Below are 24,499 nucleotides of genomic sequence, written 5' to 3'. Positions count from 1 at the left end.
TGGAATACAAATAACACTTTGCAAAATGAACTGTAAAACATAAATTGTTACAAGTTAAGATAATAGTCACATACAAGTGAAGTAATCTTTGACACATAAAATTGACTTGAGTTTTTTTTTTCAATAATGAATCTAATATGTAGTGAGCGCTCCAAATACAAGACAGACTGAAAACCACTTAACTTTCCAGGTCATGTAGTATTCTGATGAAACTACCAAGAAAATAACAAATTCTCTCTAAACAGTATACTATATATAACCTGTAATTATTTTGTCTACAATTCTTTAAGAAGCCTATTCTGGAGTATAAATTTTCTGCAAACAGACTTCCACTTTATTGTTACCCAAATTACAGATATCCAAGATAGCGATGATGTGGGCTCTATCCAGGTCAGCTGCTGCCTTTACAATATCACCTAAAAGTGCAAAAACAGATAGTAAGGACTGTAAAATAGTTAAATATTTACTTTAGAATCAAACAAACTGATGATTGTTTCCCTTACAATATTAATGGCATCCTTAAACTTTGTAATTAATCACATGCATTTACCAAATTTCTCCAGACAGAGAACATGCCAATAGACACAGTCACTAATGTTCTTATACACATCTCTGAGGATATTTGGTTTCCTTTCTTTTTATGGGTGAAGTAAAGCAAATCTGTGTATTTTAAAGGTCACAAACCAACATTTTAGGTTTTAAAGAAGCACAAAGATGACTGGTTTTATCTTTATAGGAAATTATTATTTTGAAATAAATCTACAAAGACAAAACAAACCATCAATGTATCTTATATATTTTGATTTAATTTATATGCATGTTTATAGGTAAATATGCATGTTACTCGGTATTCTTTCAAAGTGTACTTTTATAGAACTCACGCAGCTTTGTACATTCTCATGAACTTTTATGAAAAAAAGGTATTACTGAAAAAGGCATAGCAGGAGATTCCAGATCTCTGTCTTTCTAAGCATGCATAGTATATAATTTGGCAAAGTTTTCAGAGTCAATATATACCAAACTGCAGAACTTAGACAAATATTTAGAACAATCAGGACAAATATTCACAAAGAAAGAAATTGTTATCTTATGCTCTGAATGTATTTGGGAGCATTAAACTGCCTACTTACCACCATTCACACTCTAGAGCAGAACAGTTCGTAAGCAGAACAGTTCTCATCCCTGGATGAGTTTGCTAGACTAAAGGGACCATTGCAAGATTTATCCTCATTGCTGCCATTGTGGTTTGCTCTATCTGACAGCTACCTCAATGACAGACTTAGAGCTTGCTTTTGGTCTACCCAGTTTCGTGCAATCTCATAGGTGTGGTGGCCTCTCAACAGAGGATTTTCTTAAAAGCATGCAATATAAAGCATTGGTGATACAAGTGCAGTTAGAACGAGCAATATACTGAAAATCCAGGGTTTCAAGAAGTTGAGAAGTGAGATATGTAAGGGAACACGTTCCTTTAAATGATCTTATGTAAGAAGACCATACACACACCCAGGGGTTTCCCACATGGCCAGAGAAGGCCTCAGAAGACTGTGATCATCCACTTGTGGCAGCCTTTAGGAAGAAGTAAAGTCCAAGGCAGCATTACAAATGGCCTAGTTACACGATGAAGTATTGTGACAGAGAGCCAATTTGAAAAACGTAGGAGAAATAGTTTGCTTTGCTTTCTTCCATTTTTTTTTTGACTCTCATATTTTAATGAAGCTATCGAAACACTAGGCAACTACTATTAAGCTAAATGGATAACAGGGATCAGTGGTAATCGTTTTAAATACAAAATAATAAAAACATTGAGAAGTAACAATCACAGTTACATGGTGACCTAAACTGCACGTATGGCATCGTGGTGCATACTTTTCACTTGTTATGCTATGGATACTAAAGTCCAGGGACTTCGCTTGCTTTTGTTTTTGTTTCATTAATTAAAGCACACAACATGCCAAAGAGAACCAAATGAGCCTTTGATGGGATATAGAAAAGCCCAAGTTTCAATATCTCAACAGCCTCGTCTGTTAGACATATATATATATATATATATATATATATATATATATAAAAGCCCTAATGAATGAATTGAATTCTTGAACAAGCAATGAATGTGGCCAATAATTGGTAATATTGTATAACTATCTTCTTTAAGTGTGAAGGACATTAATCCTGATACTTTGAAAATTTTCTAAGATCTTTATATTTGATGCTAACTGAAACAAACCAAAGCTATCATATAGTGACTTTTAAAATTGATTTACATACCATCTATAACATAAAACTGAACAGTTCTCTCTGGCTGATTTTGTCAGTTATGCTATACTTTGAGTAAATGACAAGTTACTCTCAAATTTACATGTCTAGTATGTATATCATAGACTGTCTTGCAGATGAAATAGATATGAAGCTCTTAGAATGGTGGCTAACACACAGAAGCTACTAATATAGCAGCATTAAGTTTTTTTTTTATTTAAGAAAGCCCTTCTATAATAAAATTAAGATATTAATTATGTCACAGAAGTCTTTTGGAAAAAGACTATAGGATTTTACTTATATAAAATGAACTTTTGTAAATTTTCATGAAATTGTTAGAATTACATATTTTAGGAAAATACATGTATAAAGTAGATGTGACAAATGAAGCCCCGCATATTCCCAGTGCTCCTTATTCTTGGTCACAGGGGAAGAGAAAGTATCCTAGTCTTTGTAGTTTACTGGCATCATGTTAACAGTTCTGGCAAATGGGAATATGATTTGGAGTGATACATCATTTCTTGTCCAAAGTAAATAAAAATGAATTTGTCCTCCATTTTTTCTTTGCCTTCACATCTCTAGAAGCCCATTTCCCCCTGCTGTGTTAGCAACAAGAAGGAAGCAAGCAGGGCTCATAAGAAGGGAGTTGCTAACTGATTGCACAACACTTGAGCAAGAAAGAAGCTGTAATTGTGCTCAGTCACTGTGACTTAGAGCTGCTTTGTAACTGCAGCACAGTTCAACCTACAATATAATGCAGTGCAGTAATTCTTGTCTTTGAAATCAATATGGGAAACCCTGACTACCCAGAGGATCAATGTTTTCTAAATACATGAAAATTATGTATTACACTATAGATATGTTCAGTAGACACATTAACATAATATTTTCAAGTGGATATATATATATCCAACTTCATTATTAAAATGATAATAGCAAGGTTTGTTAAATGATGTGTGATAAATGGTTAATCATTTGTAAAATATATGCAAAATTGTGACTTTACCCTCTACATGAATTCTAAATGGATTAAAATTTTAGACTGTAAGAACAAAGTCATATTAATGATAACTTATTCCATTAAAAATTAAGAGATGAGCAAAGTACTTGAATAAAAAGTTCTCCTGAGCTATATATGTGCCCCATATGTACATGAAAAGATGCTCAAATCATTGGTTATAGGGAGAAATGCAGAACTAAACTCACAAGAGTACCCCTTCCTATACACTCATACAGCTCTATACAAAACAGAACACAACAAAGGATTAGGGCTCGTGGGGAAAGTCTGATCACTTGAGTCTGATCCCTGGAATCCACAAAGTAGGAGAAAACTAAGTCTTCTTCTGACCTCCACTTATACACCATGGCACAGATGCATGTGCTCATACATACATTTAAAAATAAATGTGTAATTGTTTAAAAGTTAAACAAGACAATAAGAAGTGAACAAATGTTGTAAGGCTGTGGAGAAACTAGAATCTTCATACATGGCTCATTGGATATGTGAAATATAGTATACTTGCAATGGAAAACAGCTTGGCCTGTTCCTCAAAAACTTACACAGAAGAATACCATTTAAAATCTGCAACTGACAGAGGTTGGGAGGTAGAGCGCATCTCCAGAAGGAGAAAGAGACTTGGGGTAGAGAGCCACCCAAGAATAAATGGGGGGGGGTGTTCTTAGCTGTGACTCGCAGTATTGGGATATAGACCTCGGAGAGGCCACCTCCTGTAGCCAGGTAGGAATCCCAATAAAGTGATGGGGATTCCAATCCACCCACAAGCTTTCAACCCGAAATTTATCCTGTCTACAAGAAATTCAGTGATGGGGGATGGAGCAGAGATCGAGGGAAAGGCCAACCAATAACTTGAGACCCAACCCAATCAATCCCTGACACTATTAATGATACTCTGTTGTGCTTGCAGACAGGAGCCTAGCATGGCTGTCCTCTGAGAGGCTCCACTCAGCAGCTGACTCAGACAGATGCAGACACCCACAGCCAAACAGTGGGTGGAGCTTAGGGGACTCTTATGGAAGAATAGGAGGAAGGATTGCTGGCCCTCAAGGGGATAGAAACTCCACAGGAATACCCACAGAGTCCACTAGCCCAGAACCTTGGGGCTCGCAGAGTCTGAACCACCAACCAAATATCATACATGGGCTGGACCTAGTCCTCTCCATGCATATGTATCAGATGTGCAGTTTGGTCTTCATGTGGGTCCCAAACAACTGGAGTGGGGACTATCACAAATTCTGTTGTCTGTACAAGGGATATGTTCTTCTAGCTGGGCTGCCTTGTCTGTCCTTAGTGGGAGAAGATGCACCTAGTCTCACAGACACTTGACATGTCAGGATAGGGTGAAATCCAGGGGTTCATGGGCTCAGAGGAGAAGGAGATAGGGGATAGGGGATGGGGGGTGGGGGGAAGGACTTGGGGGCGGGAAGTTAGCAGGATGTAAAGTAAATGAGTAAAAAGAAATTTAAAAGAATAAATCAGTAATTCTATTTTGAGGTATTTATATGTACCTGAAGAACTAAAAACATGGATCCAAAGACATGGCTGTATATATATATATATATATATATATATATATATATATATATATATATATATATATATATATAATTATTTACAATATTCAAAGTTGGAGATAAGCTAAATTTCTAGAAATTTAATAGATGAATGGATAAACAACATGTGAAATATTATAGAATGAGAAAGCATTCAGCCATAAAAAGAATGAAATGCTGATACATATTTTAACATGGATGAAGCCTGAAAATGTTATATTAAGGCAAATAAAACAGATATATTAGGGCAAATATTGTATGATTTCATTTGGATGAAATATCTATAATATGAAAATGCATAGAGAAAGTGGAATAGTTACCAAGGGGTAGAGAGAAGAGGAAATGTGAACTACTGCTAAAGTTTCTGGCATTTGATCATAATAAAAATATATATGTGAAGAAAAAGAAGACTATTAAAAATTACCTCCAAACCAATGAATTGGTATATGTATGAACATGTGCATATGTGTGAATGTGTCTGTAGAGGCTAGATGTCAACCCAAGGTGTCATTCCTCTTGAGCCAAAAATATATTGTGAGGTTCTCTCAATGGGGCCTGGTACTTGCTGATTAGGTTAGACTCTACAGCCACGAAGCATCCAGGGATCTGCCTGTGTCTGCCTCTGTCACCAAGCCCATAGTTTAGATAGATGCTAGTGATCTGAACTCAAGTTCTCATGCTTGTAGAGCAAGAACTTTACAGATGAGCCATCTCCCTGGGCCGACGGTGTAGTTTTATGCTTTGGAACCAGTGATACCTTTGAATATGACATAAACTGAAGAGCCACAAATCATGATATTCTTAATTACTTAAGAGTAAAATTACAGCTGGGCAGTGGTGGCACACGCCTGTAATCCCAGCACTCTGGGAGGTAGAGTTCGAGGCCAGCCTGGTTTACAGTGTGAGTTCCAGGACAGCCAGGGCTATACAGAGAAACCCTGTCTCGAAAAAAAAAAAAATTACTTACTTACCAAGGCAGTCCTCCCTTTGAATAAATGTCAAACTGGGTAAAAAGTAATTTTAATATATAATGAAGGGTATTTTTTAAAGTATTTTAATACACAATGAAGGGTATTTTTCAACATGAAAAGACAACCCCAGTTAATAATAAGATGAATAACATTCACAGGAAAACATTTTTTAAAATGCTAGCAAGTGAAGTTTCTAGAAAAGACAAAAATAAACAATTGGCTAACAAGAAATTTTAGATTTTAAGAAAATAAAGACATTTTGTGCTACTGGGATGGTTTTTTGGGCAAAATGCTTGCTCTCAAGTCTGCTCCCTTGTGTTTTCTCCTAGAACCAAAAGGTAGAAGGAGAGATCTGGCTCCTGCAAGTTGTCTTTTGGCTTCCGCCTACTGCCATAAGTCCCTTACAAATAAATCAATGTGTCAAAAATAACCAAGAAGAATACAGTAAAATAATATGTTACTTTTGGCCCAAGGGTTGGAAAAATATCAGCAAGCCCAGTAATACCTAGGGTTCACACCTTGTTTTGGTGTCAATTAAATTAATATAGCCATTTGGAGGACAACTTTACAATATTTATTACAGTTTTCAGTGGTTTTATCTTTTGAGTCACTGACTTCTTGGTATTAATGTTACAGATGTAATTGTATAATTATACAAAGATTTCACATCTACATTCTCTCTTTCTCTCTCTCTCTCTCTCTCTCTCTCTCTCTCTCTCTCTCTCACACACACACACACACACACACACACAAACACAAACACATACACACACATGTAGACCTGCATACTTGTTGCAGTATTATTTGGTAACAGAAAAATCATTTGAAAACAAACTGTTTATTGAGACAAAATCTCTAGAACTGTCTGGCCTAAAATTAAATTTGCCTTACAGACAGGCTGGCCTCAAACTCACAGAGATCCTCAGACCTTACTTAGCCTTCTGAGTTTTGGGTAAAAGGTATTAGCCAACATGCCTTGGCTGGCCAGAACCGGTCTTAAACACTCTCTATTAGGGGACCATTAAAGCAAATTCTGGTATAGTCACATAGTGGAGTATATTGCTGTTTCTGAAAATGAAATAGCTCTTGCTATGCAAGTACGAAAAATGTCCAAGCTGTGTTATAGGGGGGAAAGCTGATTATAAAACTATGTCTATAGAATATAATTTATATGCGTTTCTTTGATAGGAAATTATGATTAGTATATGCTTTTGTATAAAAACATGTTATAAATAAGAAAGGTTGGACCTGGGAAGACCTGAAGGGAAATTTCACTTCTACCCAGGAGTTTTCTGTAGTTGTTAAAAATTTAAATGATTCATGTGCATAGCTTTTGTGCTTAAAAAGAAAATGGTTTATAATGTTTAAAAGATGACACCAGTGTTATCCCATGAACCAAGGACTGTTTTATATCACCAAGCCTATTTTGATCTCTCATGATAGAATTGTAAAAGTAATAGAAAAGTTTGGAATCAAGCACACTTTCTGATTCAAGTTATAGCGCTGTTATTCATGCTGCTGAGACACCGGATTTCAGTGTACTTTACTTGTAAATAGGGGATAGCAGGGTTCATGTTGACAGGGTCTCTATGAGGATTAGTTGATAGGCTAGGCATAGTGATCAGTACAGAGTTAATGATGTCATTATTATTACTGCTATATCATAAAAATGAGCTATTCCACTGACAATGAATCATTTTGCTTTTAGTTACTACCTTGATTTTCTCCTTTAGTGATTTGTGTCCTTCATGTCCAAATATTAACCACTTGGCAGACTGGTACCAGGTATTTCTCATGTCATTAGCATGCTAATGGTGCCCAGAAGAATACTCCCATTAGCAATGAGCAGATAAGTGGGAACTCTGACCTACAATTGTATAAGAACTGCGTATGCATATACCAGAAAGCATGTGACAGGGTAGATAAGATATGAAAGAAAAATATGAGTACAGAAATTTTTCAACTAGTTAAGACATTTAGGACCACCGAGAGCCCAAGGAGTTGTGATAACAGGACATGATATCGCAAGCTAATTAACAAATCATCTCTAAATGGAAAATTTATGAATCTCATAAAATTAGATACTCAAACTCAGTTTGCACATTGAGGAATGCCAAGTCATATCATCAGGGAGCTCCCATAAGACATGCTCAAAAATTGAGATTCTAGAGCTTCATTGGCTTAGAGGGACCCACCAAAAACTTGCAATAAATGGTTTTCTTTGCAGTAAAGGCCATCCAGAGACTGCCCCACCTGGGGATCCATCCCATATACAGTCACCAAACCCAGACACTACTGTGGATACCAAGAAGTGCTTGCTGACAGGAACCTGATACAGCTGTCTCCTGAGAGGCTCTGCCAGTGCATGACAAATACAGAGGTCGATGCTCTCAGCCAACCATTGGACTGAGCACAAGGTTCCTGGTGGAGGAGCTAGAGAAAGGAGCTGAAGGGGTTTGCAGCCTCATAGGAAGAACAACAATATGAACCAACCAGTACCCCAGGGCTCTCAGGGATTAAACCATCAACCAAAGAGTACACATGGATGGGCCCATGGCTCCAGATGCATAGGCAGCAGAGGATGGCCTTGTTGGACATCAAAGGGAGGAGAGGGCCTTGATTCTGGGAAGGCTCAATGCTCCAGTATAGGGGAATACCAGGACAGGGGAGCAGGAGTGAGTGGGTTGGTGAGCAGGGGAAGGGGGAAGGGATAGGGGGTTTTGGGAGGGGAAATGAGGAAAGGGGATAACATTTGAAATGTAAATAAAGAAAATATTTAATAAAAAACTAAAAAACCCACTCTTTCAAATGGATTATCTTGTTGGACTCAATGAAAATGACAAGAAGCTTTATCACTTGGGCAAGGAATAGAGACAACAGAATGGACAAGACACCTATAACTGCAGAGTTAAGTTTCGAGGTATAGAATGGAAAAAGTTGATATTTTTATGAAGCAACATAAACAGCTGAAGAGTTGCACTGTTGGGATCACATATACTCTTAGTCATCCTGAAGGAATAGAATCAATAGCACTTGAATAACCAAACATTGATGAGAAAACAATTATACTGTAGTACCTTACTAAGGATTTATAACCCGAGGCAATCATCCAGGAAAGGATAAAGGATAAAAGGGAAGCTTTACACTACTCCATGCACATACTCTGTCAGTCTGATAAAGTGATTACAATCACAAAATATTCTTTATGTCTCACTGGAATGGAAACAAGCTATTTAATTTACTTAAAAGCCACAGTAAAGATTAAATTATAAGGGGTACGCATATCAAATGACTTAAGGCAAAATAAAAATGTTGCCAGTAGGAAAAGGTTAGGGTCTGTACTGGCTGGTTTTGTGTGTCAACTTGACACAGGCTGGAGTTATCACAGAGAAAGGAGCCTCCCTTGAGAAAATGTCTCCATGAGATCCAACTGTGGGGTATTTTCTCAATTAGTGATCAAGTGAGGAGGACCACTTATGTGTAGTGCCATCTCTGGGCTGGTATTCTTGGGTTCTATGAGAGAGCAGGCTGAGCAAGCCAGGGGAAGCAAGCCAGTAAGAAACATCCCTCCATGGCTTCTGCATCAGCTCCTGCTTCCTGACCTGCTTGAGTTCCAGTCCTGACTTCCTTTGGTGATGAACAGCTGTGTGGAAGTGTAAGTGGAATAAACCTTTTCCTCCCCAACTTGCTTCTTGGTCATGATGTTTGTACAGGAATAGAAACCCTGACTAAGACAGGGTCATTTATAGAATTTTTTAAAAGTAAACAAAAAGAACAGTCACCTGCAACTGCCTTGGGATCTCGCAACCTTCCACTGACAGGTGCTTCTGGTGGATACACACAGCTGTAATTCATGCAGGTCAAAAATGTGTCTATTTGAGATGTTTGAACATCTTCTGGGGAATACATAGGTAGAAATGCAACATCAATTGCAATCTCCTGGTTCAAACCTGTAAGAGAAAGGCCACATGTTATTAAATGTTCAGAGGCTTAACATATTTTGCTACTTTGAGTTTCCTGTTTTGATCCTACCTAACATGCACCAAATAGTTTGAGCCCTGTGAAAACCTGTTGACATACTGGGAACTAAACTCAATTGCATGATGAGTTCTATTTATTTTATTTCTGTATTATGTTAAACCATTAAAGAGAAGAACTTATGGGTTATAAAATCACATGATGAAATACACTCATTTATAGATTTATTTAACCATGCATCATTGTTATAAGTGATTATATATAAGGTCAAGGTGGGAATCAATTATCTCTAATGTATTTTCCTATCTTTAGAAAATAAATAGAGTTGAAGATTAAAACTCATTTGCAACCACATTAATTATATAATAACTTTACATGGTATATTTAGATTTGAATTTTGTTTGAATTTAAAATCCCACCATTCCAATATTCAATATTTGTTTTCTCTGAAACAAAAAGTGGTTGAGAGATTCAGGAAGCCTATTTTGTTTTAAAGATTTATTTCATATATGTGGTTATACTGTTGCTGTCTTCAGACACAGCAGAAGATGAAATCAGATGATCATTACAGAGGGTTGTGAGCCACTGTGTGGTTGCTGGGAATTGAACTCAGGACCTCTGGAAGAGCAGTCAGTGCTCACAACCACTGAGCCATCTCTCCAGTCCAGGAAACCTGATTTTCAATCATGGTCTTCTTTGTACTCAGTCTGAGTGTGAGACTTGAAGGTATGTAAGTTTCCTTTAGCTCTAAAATCAAATATGCAATCAAATAAATAAAAGAATGCCCTTTCTTCATGCCAGAAAACTCAGGGAAAATTACTGCCAAATGGTGGGAAATTGGTTATCTCTATGGATCTAGTGATACCTACATTCTATCCTTCTTTTAAAATCCATAAAAGGCTCATATTTTATGTCTAAACCATCTTTGAAGACAGGTAAGATAACATTTATATAAAAATAGCACACTTTTAACATTGATTCAATCTGCTGAGCAGTGTGACGAATTTGTGTTCTTTCTGCCCTATTCTTGCTTTTAGCTGACTCATAGCCAAAGCTAATAAAAAGTGACAACTACATATGAGTCAGCTGAGACGTAGAGTCAATCTGTTTCAATCAATCTGTAGAGTGCTAAAGGAAGAAAAACATTCAGTCCTGTGTTTCTCTATGACTCTTTGTTTCTATGGTTACTTTATGTGACGTATAGGGAAATCTTGGCTTGACATTTGTTTCCTGGATATGAAACTAAATTTGATAAAGTACCTGAAGAAATCACACACCACAGTCTAGTGAAGACCATCTGAAAATTAAATCTCTCACTGTCAGTGGATATTTATATGTTTTGCTGCATTCATATTTACATGTGAGAGAACAGGAAAGAAGAGGCCGAGGGGATAATGGTAAAAAAAGAGTTGCTAGACAAAATTTAGGGCCATTAGCATTGACACTATAGAGACAAAAGATCAACAGACAGTAGTCAGTTTAGTCATGGGTAAAGGAAGGCTCTATTAGTTCCCACACTCATATCCCCCAATTTTCCAAGGACTTGTCAGTGCTGCAAAACCTACAATATGAACTTTATTTATATTATATCAGAATTAGTGTTCTCTTCATTTAGTTTGAGCCAAACAGAAATTCCCCCCTTGGACTTGTATATGGGAGAGGTTGCTTATATACATTTTAAAAGCAACTCCTAACTATATTTAAATATGAAAATATATTAAATTAATAGTATTCAAGAATAATAGAAGATAACTTCACCTACCAAGGATGGTTACTTCAAAATGTCCAAGGCTTCGGGCACTCTGAAATTCTTCGAGTTTGGGGGGCTTTCTTTCTGGTGGTATGTATTTTGCAGGCTGAGAATTAAACTGCTGGGTGAGAAACTTTTCATGCTCCAAAATAAATTTCCGTGGAATACTTTCAGGATCGACATGACCATAATGTAGGTGGTCTCTCAAGCTAAACTTCTTATCTTGCCACAACTGACTCTCCCATCTATCAATTATGATTCTTCTGGACTTCCCTGTGGCATTAGCAGCTGAATTTTCTCGACCTGTTCAAAACACAATGAGATAGGCAAAATTAGCCCATAAATTGGCTGAATCAAGGCATTCACTACATTAAAGAGGACAGATTAATGAGGAAGAGTTAAGTAGCTTTAGAAAACAATCACTAACAAAACGAAAGTTAAGTATCTAAAAGATAATTCTTATTAAAGGTAAGAAGGAGGGGGCTGGAGTGAAGGCTTGGTTGCTTAAGAGGACTTGTTTTGCAGAGGATCTGGGGTGAGCACTCCCACGATGTCTCACAACTGTCCATAACTCCAGTTCCAGGGGATCAAATGCCCTTTTTTGACCTATGCACACATGTTGTGCAGTCATACATGCAGGCAAAATATATAATAAATAAATCTTTAAAATTGTACACATTCAGAAAGAATTAAATTTGCTTTCTAAATAAGCTTTACTCCAAAATAATAGGTGTTGTATTTTTCCCATTTGTTGGAATTACGGAGATTTGTAATTGTCGGTTTTTTTTTTTTTTTTTGTATTTCTACATTTTCCAAATGCTCTTAAATAAACATGTTTCTTTTTCTTTTTCTTGTTTTTTTTAGTTTAATGTAACTGATCATGACCACACTCCAGAAGACCCAACAAGCAACTGAAAGAGTCAGATGCAGATATTTGCATCCAACCAATGGACAGAAGCTGCTGACCCCTGTGGTTGAATTAGGGAAAAGCTGGAAGAAGCTGAGGAGGAGGGTGACCCTGTAGGAGGACCAGCAGTCTCAATTAATCTGGTCCCCGGATATCTCTCAAACACTGGATCACCAACCAGGCAGCATACACTAGCTGATATGAGGCCCCCAACACATATATAGCAGAGGACTGCCAGGTCTGGGTTCAGTCAGAGAAGATGCACCTAACCCTCAAGAGACTGGAGGCCCCAGGGAGTTTACAGGTCAGTTGGGTGGGGGTGGGGGGTGGACATCCTCATTGAGACAGAGGGTGGGGAGGAGGTATGGGATTTGGAACAGTCAGAGGGTGGACTGGGGTGGGGAATCAAATCTGTAGTGTAAATAAATAAATTAATTAAAGATTAAAAAATAAAGTAACTTATTTCTTTTTTTGGATATTTTATTTATTTACATTTCAACTGTCATCCCCTTTCCCCAGTTCCCCGCCCCAGAAACCGCCTATCCCATCCTCCCTCCTCCTGCTTCTATGAGGGTGATCCCTTCCCCACTAACCCACCCACTTCTGTTTCCCCACGCTGGCATTCCCCAACACCAGGGCATCAAGCCTTCACAGGACCAAGGGCCTCTCCTCCCATTGATGTCCAACAAGGCCATCCTCTGATACATATGCATCTGGAGCCATGGGTCCCTCCATGTGTACTCTGGTTGGTGGTTTAGTCCCTGGGAGCTCTGGGAGTACTGGGTGACTCATATTGTTGTTCCTCCTATGGCACTGCAAGCCTCTTCATGTTTCTTTTATGTAATACAACCAAGTGAAATAAAATTCCTGACAGCAGTAATATTCACTCATTTATTTATTGTTTGTGTCTGTTGGCTTCAACTGTCAACTTGCCATGGCTCAGAGGTTTGAGGGCATCTCAAGTAGGGTATTCTCCAGACTGGACAGCTCTGGAGTCATGTCTGTGAGACATTGCCATAACTAATAATTGATGGGGGGTGGCTCAGGTCACTGTAGGCAGTGCTGTTCCTGGGCTGCAGGTCAGCTTGGCAAGGCAGAGGAAGCAAGCCAATAAGCAACATTTCTCTGGTTTCTACTTCAGTTCCTGCCTTTGGCTTCCCTCCAAGATGGATGGATTCTCACATGTAAGCCAAGCATATCCTTTCCTCCCTCAAGTTGCTTTTGGTTAGTGTTTTATCACAGCAACAGAGAAGTACACTAAAATAGCTTGTATTTCAAAGCCTTATATAGTCCAAGATGGACTATTAACACAATATGCAACTGAGACTGGCCTTGAACCTCTGATCATTCTGCCTTGGGCTCCTGAGGGCAGAGGTTACACGTAACTATAAAAATTACTCAGTATTCATAGAATTCAAGTCTAAAATAAAACTTGTAATTTTTGCTAAAAGTGATCTGAAGAAATACAGCCTTTTTTTCTCTAATAACATTTCTCCTACCAAAAAAAATATTGCATTTAGTATGTCTGCTACTCCTTTCAGGTGCAAATAGCATATGGTAAAGAAAGAGGCAAATAAATTGAGATGAAATATCTCAGGATGTGGGTGTGTAAAATGGCTCTGTGGGTAAAGGCGGTTGCCGTGGTGTGAAGGGACAATCAACTCTCACAAATTGTCCTCTGAACTTAACCTATTTGTGCACACGCACAACCAAATGCTTAAAAGGGGTCTCTATTCTTATTTTTTTAGTTTTTTATTTTAAGTTGTATGTGTATATCATATGCATGTGTGTATGCAGACACATGTGCATACAGGGTCCAAGGGTAAGGTTGACTGTTTTCCTTTGTTGCTTTCCACCTTAGTTTTTGAGACAGGTTCTTTAACTGAACATGAATCTTCCTGATCATCTAGACTGACTTGGCCAACAACCTCCAGGCATCTGCCTGTTTCTGTGGCCATGGTGGTGGAATTATATATATGTGCTCCTCTGCTTCTCTTTTTAAGTGGGTGTTAGGGATCTGAGCTCAACCTGTCAGAATCACAGAGCAAGTGCTTTCATGAGGGAGCCATTGCCCTAGGACCTTACTTGCTATTAAGGAGTCCAATTTATTATCGAAGTACAATTCAACTGGTATGTTTAGTTTCTAAAGCAGAATATAAGTTATCCCTTCCACATTCCAACATTCATTCAACAATTTCTGGGTACCTATCATCAGACATGGTGCTAAAGAATTTGGTACAGATAATATTTTGATTGAATAATACACCATGAGAATTAAAGAAACATTCATGCTAAAATAAGAACATAAAACATATTTAAAAATAGGCCTCTCATGTTGTCATTTCTGGAGGCGAAGGCAAGCTACGTAATGAGCAACTGTAATTGTAAGTTAACCAAGTTTGCCAAGTTGCTTCTGCAGTTGCTTATGTCCTACTGTTGATTCCGGTCTTAGCACAAGAAAAAGAAAGTACTCAAAGGCAGAGGCACGAGACATGTGACTGCAAGATCCAGGTGTGCTATGTTGACACTGTCTAAGAGAAATAGATGAGCAGCAGAAAGCAGCAGTTAACTACTTCAGTGACCCAAACCATATTGGACATTCCCACAGCATGAACAAGTCATATAATATTTTAACCATTTAAAATTTTTTATCTTACATTCTAAAAATCATATTATTGAACTTAGCAGGAATAAGTCTCACACATACACACACAAACATACATTCACACACACATATACATATGTGCACACACAAAAAATGTATTATTAAAGACTAACAGGGTATATGAGGGTTTATATGTTTTATGAAACCCTGCTCAATTATTTTTATCTTAGTAACTTCAGATTATAATTTCTTAGTTGAATTATACGTTCCCAACAAATGAATATGAACTAAGTACGTTGGCAGTTACAGATTATGAATAGCTACATGTTCAGGGAAATTGGAGGAAAAATCTATTCAGAATTCAGGCTTTCCTAAAAATGAGATGAAGAATCATAAACTAGAACTATTTTATATACTTAGCTTGATCACTACTAGAATTACTACACAAAATAAGTAACATAAGTAATGTACATAAGTAATGAATTACTTATGAAAAATGAAAACACGCCACTACACAAATCACAAATTAAAATGTTATCCATGTGGGCTGGAGAGATGGTTCAGTAGCTAAGGGCATGGGCTGCTCTTGAAGAGAACTCAGGTTTGGTTCCCAGAACCCATACAGCATCTCATAATTGTCTGTAATTTTAGTTCTAGGGGATCTGACACATACATGCAGGCAAAATAACCATCCATATAAAATAAAAATAATTAAAAACAGTTATCCACAATGAGATTAATGGAATAGGAGACAGGGGACATTATAAAAACTAAAGTCTTTTAAATATATATTCTTTGGTATACTTAACTTTGGAACTATGCCAACAGTTAGCCAAATTATAAAGCATTATTTAAAAATAATTAAAGAAATCAATCTCTAAGCAATACAATACAAGAAGTAAATATCTACCTAGTTTACAACAGGACCGTGCAGAAAGAAATGTTACAATTTATCAAGCTATAACAGTAGGAATACATTAAATACAAAAAGAACCACTTTTTCTGTGTCCATTCTTCTGTCTTGGGACATCTGGGTTGTTTCAAAATGTGGTTCATTTACACAATGGAATACTACTCAACTATTAAGAATGAGGACATCCTGAGTTTTGCAGGCAAATGGATGGAACTAGAAAATATCCTGAGTGAGGTAACTCAGACCCAAAAGGACATGCATAGTATGTACTCACTAATAAGTGGTTATTAGCCAAAAAATAAAAAGTACAGAATACCCAGGATAAAAATCAACAGATCTCAAAAAGGTCAACAAGCTGAAGGGCCCAAGTGAGGAAGCCTCAGTCCTACCTGGGAGGGAGAAGAAAGGAACCACAAGGGGAGAAGGAAGGAGGGACTTGGGAGGGAAAGGGGATGAGGGAGAGGGGAACATGATCAGGTATTGGGTGAGGGAAAAGGACTGAAGCCCTAAGGGACAGCAGAAAGAATAGAAACAGGCAACTTCTGCAGGTGGGAGGTTGGGGGAACCCTCTAGAATGCACTAAGAGACCTGAGAGGTGAGAGACTCTCAGGACTCAAAGGGAAGGACCCTAGATGAAATGCCCTACATTGGTGAGAGGGAACTTGTAGAGCCCACCTCCTGCAGGAAGACAGGGCATCAAGTGAGGGATGGGGTTGCCATCCCACAGACGAAAGTCTGACCCAGAATTGTTCCTGTCTGAAAGAACTTCAGGAACAAAAATGGAGAGGAGCCTGAGGAAAAGGAGGCCCAGAGACAGGACCAAAGTGGCATCCAGCTCAAGGGGAGGTCCCAAGGCCTGACACTATTACTGAGGCTATGGAGTGTTCACAGACAGGGGCCTATCATGACTGCACTCCAGAAGACCCAACAAGCAGCTGAAAGAGTCAGATGCAGATATTTGCACCCAAGCAATGGACAGAAGCTGCTGACCCCTATGACTGAATTAGGGAAAAGCTGGAAGAAGCTGAGGAGGAGGGTAAACCTGTAGGAGGACCAGCAGTCTCAGTTAATCTGGACACCTGAGATCTCTCAGAAGTTGGACCACCAGCCAGGCTCAAACACTGGACCACCAAACAGGCAGCATACACCAGCTGATATAAGGCCCCCGACACATATATAGCAGAGGATTGTGGGTCTGGGTTCAGTCAGAGAAGATGTACCTAACACTCAAGAGACCAGAGTCCCCAGGGAGTTTAGAGGTCTGGTGGGGTGGAAGGTAGGGGTGAAGGTATGGGATGTGGAATAGTCAGAGGGTGGACTGGGAGGGGAATAAAATCTGCAGTTTAAAATACATACATACATACATACATACATACATACATACATACATAAAACAAGACGCAAAGAACTGCCAAGAAACCTTTAAAACATTATTCAGAGCTTTTTAAATTTGTGGTAGGTATTATGGTTTTCCTATGTCCCCAAAAGCTCAGGTGTTGAAGGCTTGTTTTACATCTAATGGTTCCACTCATTGAGACGTTATTTAATAATGAGGACTTATATCTCACCAGTGGGTCTATCCCTTGGTGACTTTTCAGATATATGTCCTCGATGGCCAGGGCAGTTTCATTGATGTTCTTCAAGTAAACACAAAGATTTGCAGTTCTTGATTTGAGTGATTTTATAGGGGTTTCTGGGTCATAAGTCACCTCAGGGTTGAGTACAGAAAGCTAGAAGCATAGAGCTTGGATTCTTTCGGTGGAATAAATTTCTTTTACTTTAATCTCAAATGTGAAAAGGTATTTGTTGATTTTAATTAGAAGCATAGGTGTGGAATAATGTTTTGACTTAACAGTACCTAAATACCTAATAAGAAGTAAGGTAAGCAAGTACTTTTTCTAGTTCTCCCTACCACAGAGGCTTAAAAATAACTAGACAAGTATATTTGCAAGCCTATCACGCCCTGACTATAATTGGTAACTAACACAGCTCTGTGGAGAAGATGGCTGTTTTCATGTCTAAGGAAAGAATGTTCGAGAGGAGTTTGTAAATGTGCTGCCAAACTATTAGAAAAATTCCGAAGATTCCTACTAATATCATACATCATTAGGGTCATATGACCACCATAAACATAAATGAAGAATTTCTGACCCATCAATCTTGGCAGAGTACTAGTAGTAATGACTGTGAAAACTGAAAAAAAAAAAACAAAACAAACAACAACAACAACAACAACAACAACAAAACCTAAGGAAGCAAAACCAAGCCACAGCCACAAGAAGGACTCTACCGCACAACTGGTTACCTCTATAGGATACTTGGGATCCAAATCATTACTTTGAACACTGAGAAAGAAGACTGAAATACATGTCTACATAAACTTCTAAGCCTTGAACTTTCTTCTTCTGGAGCTCTTTATCTTCTCAGGTAATGATTAAAGGAGGAAATATAAAATTATATGAACTTTTGGACCTCAGCATTGGCCTAGTAGCTGACAACATCAAGAAACAAGAAAACTTTCTAATAGTCTGGAAAAAAAGGCAGAGCAAGCCTGTTAAAGCTTCTGCCCTTCAACAGGTAACAAGGAACAAGGAAAAACAAAACAAAACACCAGACTGAGTCTCCCTTTCACGGTCAGCCTTAATCACAAACACATAAGTAACACAAATGAACTCAGCAGGGTGTGTGTGTGTGTGTGTGTGTATACATAATTAAATACATAATATGAGACTGTATGGAGGGCACTTTAGAAGTTGGATCGAGGAGAATAGTGAGGAAATGATGACTCCAAAATTGTAATTATATAAAGAAAACATTTAAGTATAAAAAAATTCAACAAATTGTCAGGCCTGACTGGGCAAGAAAGCTGGACAGCAAGAGGTCAGAGCAATCATGTGAACACTTAGTCCAGATACAGACAACTTTGAAACAGCAGGAAAGCTTTATGGACTTTTAATTGCCTTTGCCCTGGTCCTCCCTAGGTACAGCAGGATTCAAAGGTACAGAAGGAAGCCAGGGTTTACTGTGTGGGATCCCAGTCCTGGATACCTTACTCAATTATTATGTAGCTTTCTTCTTTCTGTGTTGTTTAGGTTGTGGGTGGGGGATGGGGTGTGTTAGCCCAAGAGTGTATGGACACCAAATGTCAACAACAGCTATCTTTCTCTTCGTGCTCCACCTTAGTTATTTTTATTAACATTTTTCATGCAAAATAGTTTGATAATATTCATCACCTCCCCCAATTCCTCCCAGATCATCCTGACCTTCCAATTTGATGTTTCTCTCTCAGAAACAAACAAACAAAAAACAGGAAAAGTTAAAATACAAAACAAAATAAAACAAACAACCCTGCAAATCAATGTTTTGACTTCCATCTTATGTTTTTAGGCAGGATGTCTCACTAAACTTACATTTTTTTTATTATTCAATATATATTTTTTGTAATTTCATTTTTTATTTATTTGATATATTCTTTATTGACATTTCAAATGATTTCCCCTTTTCAGGCTCCCCACTCCCCGAAAGTACCATAAGCCCTCTTCCTTCCCCCTCACTAAACCTACTTTATTTTTAGGTTGGTTGGTGGGCCAGCAAGCTCAGGGTATCTCCCAGTCTCTGCCCAGTACCACCCTGGGGCTTACTGTTGCTGGATGCCATGGCTAGCTTTTTCCACGGCTGGAGATCCAGACTCAGGTCTCCATTCTGGTACAATCACATTACTCACTGTGCCTTAAAAGCACAGTGAAGTGGATAAACCACCGGCAGAAATCTAAATCAGGAGGTTGGAACTGAGATAAAGAGTCAGTTGTCTAAGGTCACTGAGGAAAGAGCAGTTTAAAATTTGGGAGTTGAAACTGGTGCATTCAAATCCCACATACATATATACCATCCTCAGTAATTGGGAGCAGGTGCCCTCTGAGTGGCAAACTCGAAAAGACCTGAGACCATAAGCTTTCACTTCAGCCTGCTCCAAAGGTTCTGGGGAGGTCTAGGGAAGCCCTGAGGAGGGGCATAGCTCAGCTCCAGTTGGCCAAGGTTGGGAGAAGTGGTACTTTATTGTAATTTCTGTTGTTCAGGGGAAATGTCTGTCAGGACAATAGAGGGACACAATTAAGGGATGGATAATTGTGTAGATACATACAATGAGTTTCTTCCAAGAATTGGAGGAAGTTGCTATAAAAAGGGACATTTATAGTTTTTAGGGGGAAAAAGGAGCAATCCCTTTGAGGAAGAGAAGGCTGATTTCTATAGTCAGTGCGTCATAACATTCTAAGTGGTCAGTTTTCAGTAAGAAGCCAAAACCTTACAAAGGAGAAAGTGGATTTATTAGTTTTTATATTTTGCTGTTTGAACAATTTTATTTTTTCCGTTTTTTTCATGACCCACGGTCTTTAATAGCATCATATTTCATATTATGACTGTTTTCACAAACAGTGAAATATAAAAATCACAGCAATATAGGAAAACATCAAAATTAAACCAGAGAAACAGTACTTGAACCAAAGTAAAAAAAAAAATCAAAGAGGAAAAACTACAATAATAAAAATCAAACAAATAAACCCACGGAGGGGGGGGGGAGCGGAAAAGAACAATTACAGAAAAAGAAAATTCAGTTTCGGGCTTTAATGGTATTTTTGAGAAGGCAGGAAGAGAATCAGCAAAATGGGAGGTCCATTAAGGAGCACAAAGGGAACTGAGCTAAGAAAAGCTAGGGAACAGGTGTGGCAACATTAGGCAGACCAGAGCTGATGTTATCAGTTATAAAGGAAGGGCAGGCAAGAGTGCTTGAGGAAAGAATGGCCCTAGGTCTCACAATGAGTCCCAGTATAACAAAATGGGAGAAAGGCATGACAAAAGAAAGGAACACAAAAGCAAGAAGAACCAACTTGGCCAGCACAAAAATGTGCCTTACAGCAGAATTCTCATAAAAACAAACAGGGCCAACATAATAAATATGTAAAAACAAAAATTTAATTTAATTTAAAAAGAAACGAAGGAGCAAATGTTTATGAAAATGGGGGGGTGGAATCCTTCTTTGGCGGGACTATAATATACCCAGTGTGGAACTCACTGAGGATGGTCACAAAAATAGAACTATTTTATGATTCAGCTATAACAATTCTAGGCACAGAATCAGGATGGCAAGAAGACCATTCACGAGCCAAGGAAAGAGGGCTCAGAAGAAACCCAACCTACCTCTACAGGTTTTAGTTCCAGACTGTGGGGGGGAAAATGTCTGCTGTTCTAAGCCCCGACTATGGTATTTCATTAGATTGACCCTTGCAAGTGAACATGGTTGCTAACCTCTGATGGAATTCTCAGTATCTTCAGTTGAGACAAAATGTGGGGTCCTGATAAGGCCTTAGCATTGACTCATCAATTTCCTACTTTCAATTTCCATCAACATCTAGATCAGTTACATTTCCAAAGTTATGTCTCATTTCTTTTCTTGTTTTTCATTTTTATAATCACAACTATATATTCCTGGCCTTCATCATCACATCCTGGCTCTTTGCCCCTAGAATTGTTTTTTACCTGTTCTCCATAGAGCCACCAGAGTAAAGTCTTAAAATAAAAAGACAACCACGCAATTCTTTCTGATTATTATCTTCAGAATTCTTTGTTTCAGTGCCTAAATTAGAAGATTCTTCCTATAGTAGGGTCCTGTGACATGTCATTCATTAGTCATTAGACTACTTTCTGCCTCTTACTTTAGATGTAGTACACCAAAACTTTAACAGCCCCCCCCCCCCCCAGACATTAGCACGACTGACTCCATGAGGGAAGTGCCACTCAGGCTATAAAACTCAGCAAGTAGATAGTACAATCAGCCAAAACTAAAACAAAGACCCAATCCATCAAAGTCCATAGTTCTGGCAAAGTCTCTAAATGTGCTAACCTTGCCTTTTGGCTTCTGTAGTTCTGGTTCTGGTTAACTGTTCTTGTTAACTGAAGTATGTCAACCCAGGGCACAGTTTTTGTGCTTAAAAAATTTCAACCAACCAGACCTCCCAGAGCTTCCAGGGACTAAACCACCAACCAAGGAGTACACATGGCTCTGACTGCACTAGTAGCAGAGGATTGCCTTGTCAGGCATCAAGAGGTCCTTGGTCTTATGAAGGTTTGATAGATGTCCTAGTGTAGGGGAAACGAAGGGGGTGTGGAGGTGGGAGTGGGTGGGTTGGTGGAGGAACACCCTCATAGAAGCAGGAGGAAGGGAGATATGAGAGGGAGCTTCTAGAAGAAGGGGAAACTGGGTAAGGTGATAATACTTGAAATGTAAATAAAATAAAATTTAAAAAGCTCACCCGGAGAAAAGCTCTGTGTTACACTGGGATCCTGAATAAACAGTGAGGTCACCTACTGGTGAAAAAATAGAAAATACAGCCTAACTCCTGCCTTCTAAGGAGCCCTAAACACTTCATATTCCAGAGCCTGCTCTTTGTGCTCTTTGTTAGAAACTAGGTAAAAGGTCACATTCCAGAGCCCACCCTTTCTTTAGAGTTAGACAAAAAGGCCTTGAATAGGTGATCCTGGCCCCATAAGGTAACTGGAAAAGAGCTGATTATCTGCTTATCTTGCTTCTGTAAACTGCTTATGCCTTTACCCACATCCAGGAGTTCACGCAGCTATAGACATTCAAGAAAATAGGAAATTAATTGGTCCACTAAGCGCGGGCTCCAATAATTTAAACTGATTGGCCTAAAAACTATGGAGTGGTACAGATTGATTGGCTTGCATTTTGCGGGCTCACCTGGGGTTCACAGTCCTCTACCCCTGCATGGTGTACAGCTGTGGAACCCAGAATTCTGGAATAAGAAATCCTCATGTTATTGCATCGAGACCGTTTCACTTGAGTGATTTGGGTGTTGCCTTCCGGGGCGTGGGGTGCTGGGGCACCCTCGGTTTTTGGGGGGTCTTACACTGGCTAATAAAGACTTTGTATTGGCTGAAACCTATGTCTAAGTAGTCTTTTTGATGAGTACCCTACAACTAAAAAAAACTTGTATTCTTATATTATATGAAATTTCTTTTTGAGCTTGTGCAAAAACTGATCTTTGCCTATATACCTAGTAATTTGTCAAACCTCTATTTATTATGAATTAATTAGATATTTCTTGGACACAAGTCTCTTAAGCCCATTTTTGCCTTTCTTAAAGCAATAGAAAAACTGTAAACACAGACTAACACAGTATCAATATATTCATCAACCAGATTTATCTATTTCTAAACTTACGTTTGTCATTGCTGCAAAAATATTTTAATAATTTAAACTTGATTTTGTTGTGGAAAAATTCAAACAGTAAGACAAGATGTACAGAGCCATATTGGGGAGTCATGCCACGTGGTAGGAACTTGACCTGGGCCAAGGACAAGGGCTTTGGGCAAGACAATAGGGAAATAGGTTACAGCAGGAATTTTTATCCTAGGGTGGAGAAGCTCAGAGTGAAGGTTAAATTCGTTGTTCCTCCAGGTCTATGAATTCCTGAATTAAGCAGGTGACCCACCCAGCTGCCTGAGACTGCCTGGTGAAGCCAGATGACTTCCACTGGAACTCAGCCCCGAGTCTGGGGGGAAGGGATTTGTCCAAACTGTTAAAAGTTCCTGGCTTCCTTCTTTTCACACCTTCCCCCTCTATCCCTCAGCTTTTGTTCCAGCAACCCTGTCGTAGCTCCAGGCAGCTACAGAATACAACAACAAGACATCTTGTGGTTGGGACTTCGTCTTGTTCTCTACTTGATTTAGGAAGGAAGGCTCGGGTATCATCCTTGGGTGGGTGGCTTAGACCCTTACAGGAAAAGTAATGAAAAGCAAGCAGCTACATAGTGAGCTAATAAGCCACATTCTTGCCTCCTGGTCCCAATTTTGAGCTATTTCCCTGGCTTTCTTCCATGATGGACTGTAATCTGTAAGGGAAAATAAGCCTATTTCTCTGTTCCTCCCTAAGTTTCTTTTGGTTATGACATTTATCAGAGCAAGAGACAGCAAACTAGAACAATTACTGAGCTATGCTCACAGCCTTTGGAAGTACTTTTTAAAAGACTAAATTTTTTGTGGTTGTTTGTTTTTTGTCAACTTGACACAAACTAGGGAAGAAGTCATCTGGGAAGAAGGCATCTTATTTGAGAACCTGCCTCCATAGGATTGGATCTTAGGAAAGTTTATAAGGCATTTTCTTGAATGATGATGGTGTGGGAGGCCCTATATCACCTTGGGTAGTGCTAGACTTGATGTTCTGGGTACTTTAAGAAGCCAGGCTGACTAAGCCATTAAGCAGCATTTCTCTATGGCTTCTGTACCAGTTCTTGCCCCAATTGCCCTAGATGATAGACTACAAATTATAAAATGAAATAAACACTTTCCTACTCAACTTGCTTTTGTTCATGGGGTAAAAAAATTTCTCATAGAAATATGAAAACAAGAGTTCAAATTCTATGAACCAAGTAAAGTAGGCAATCTGGTGAATCTACAGAGATATAGGAGGCAGAAACAGGAGAATCATGGGATATTCAGGACCCACATAGCCTGGTGTACATAGTGGCAAACAAAT

At 38.6% G+C, this 24,499-nt stretch overlaps 1 protein-coding gene across 1 annotated transcript in view; it reads right to left on the bottom strand.

Annotated features, from left to right (window-relative positions):
- Positions 1-248: 248 nt before the first annotated feature.
- Positions 249-24,499, bottom strand: part of Radx (RPA1 related single stranded DNA binding protein, X-linked) — a 72,435-nt gene continuing 48,184 nt past the window's right edge. Inside the window, exons 12-14 of the mRNA XM_052170874.1 lie at positions 11,536-11,826; positions 9,578-9,745; positions 249-416 (exon numbers count right to left, since the gene is read on the bottom strand). Of these exons, the coding sequence (XP_052026834.1) occupies positions 295-416; positions 9,578-9,745; positions 11,536-11,826 (581 nt within the window). The 3' untranslated portion in view covers positions 249-294. The remainder of the gene's footprint in view (positions 417-9,577; positions 9,746-11,535; positions 11,827-24,499) is intronic.

This window comes from Apodemus sylvaticus, chromosome X (genome assembly GCF_947179515.1).
Source record: "Apodemus sylvaticus chromosome X, mApoSyl1.1, whole genome shotgun sequence".
Lineage (NCBI taxonomy): Eukaryota > Metazoa > Chordata > Mammalia > Rodentia > Muridae > Apodemus > Apodemus sylvaticus.
This window is presented reverse-complemented; position numbering and strand designations above follow the sequence as displayed.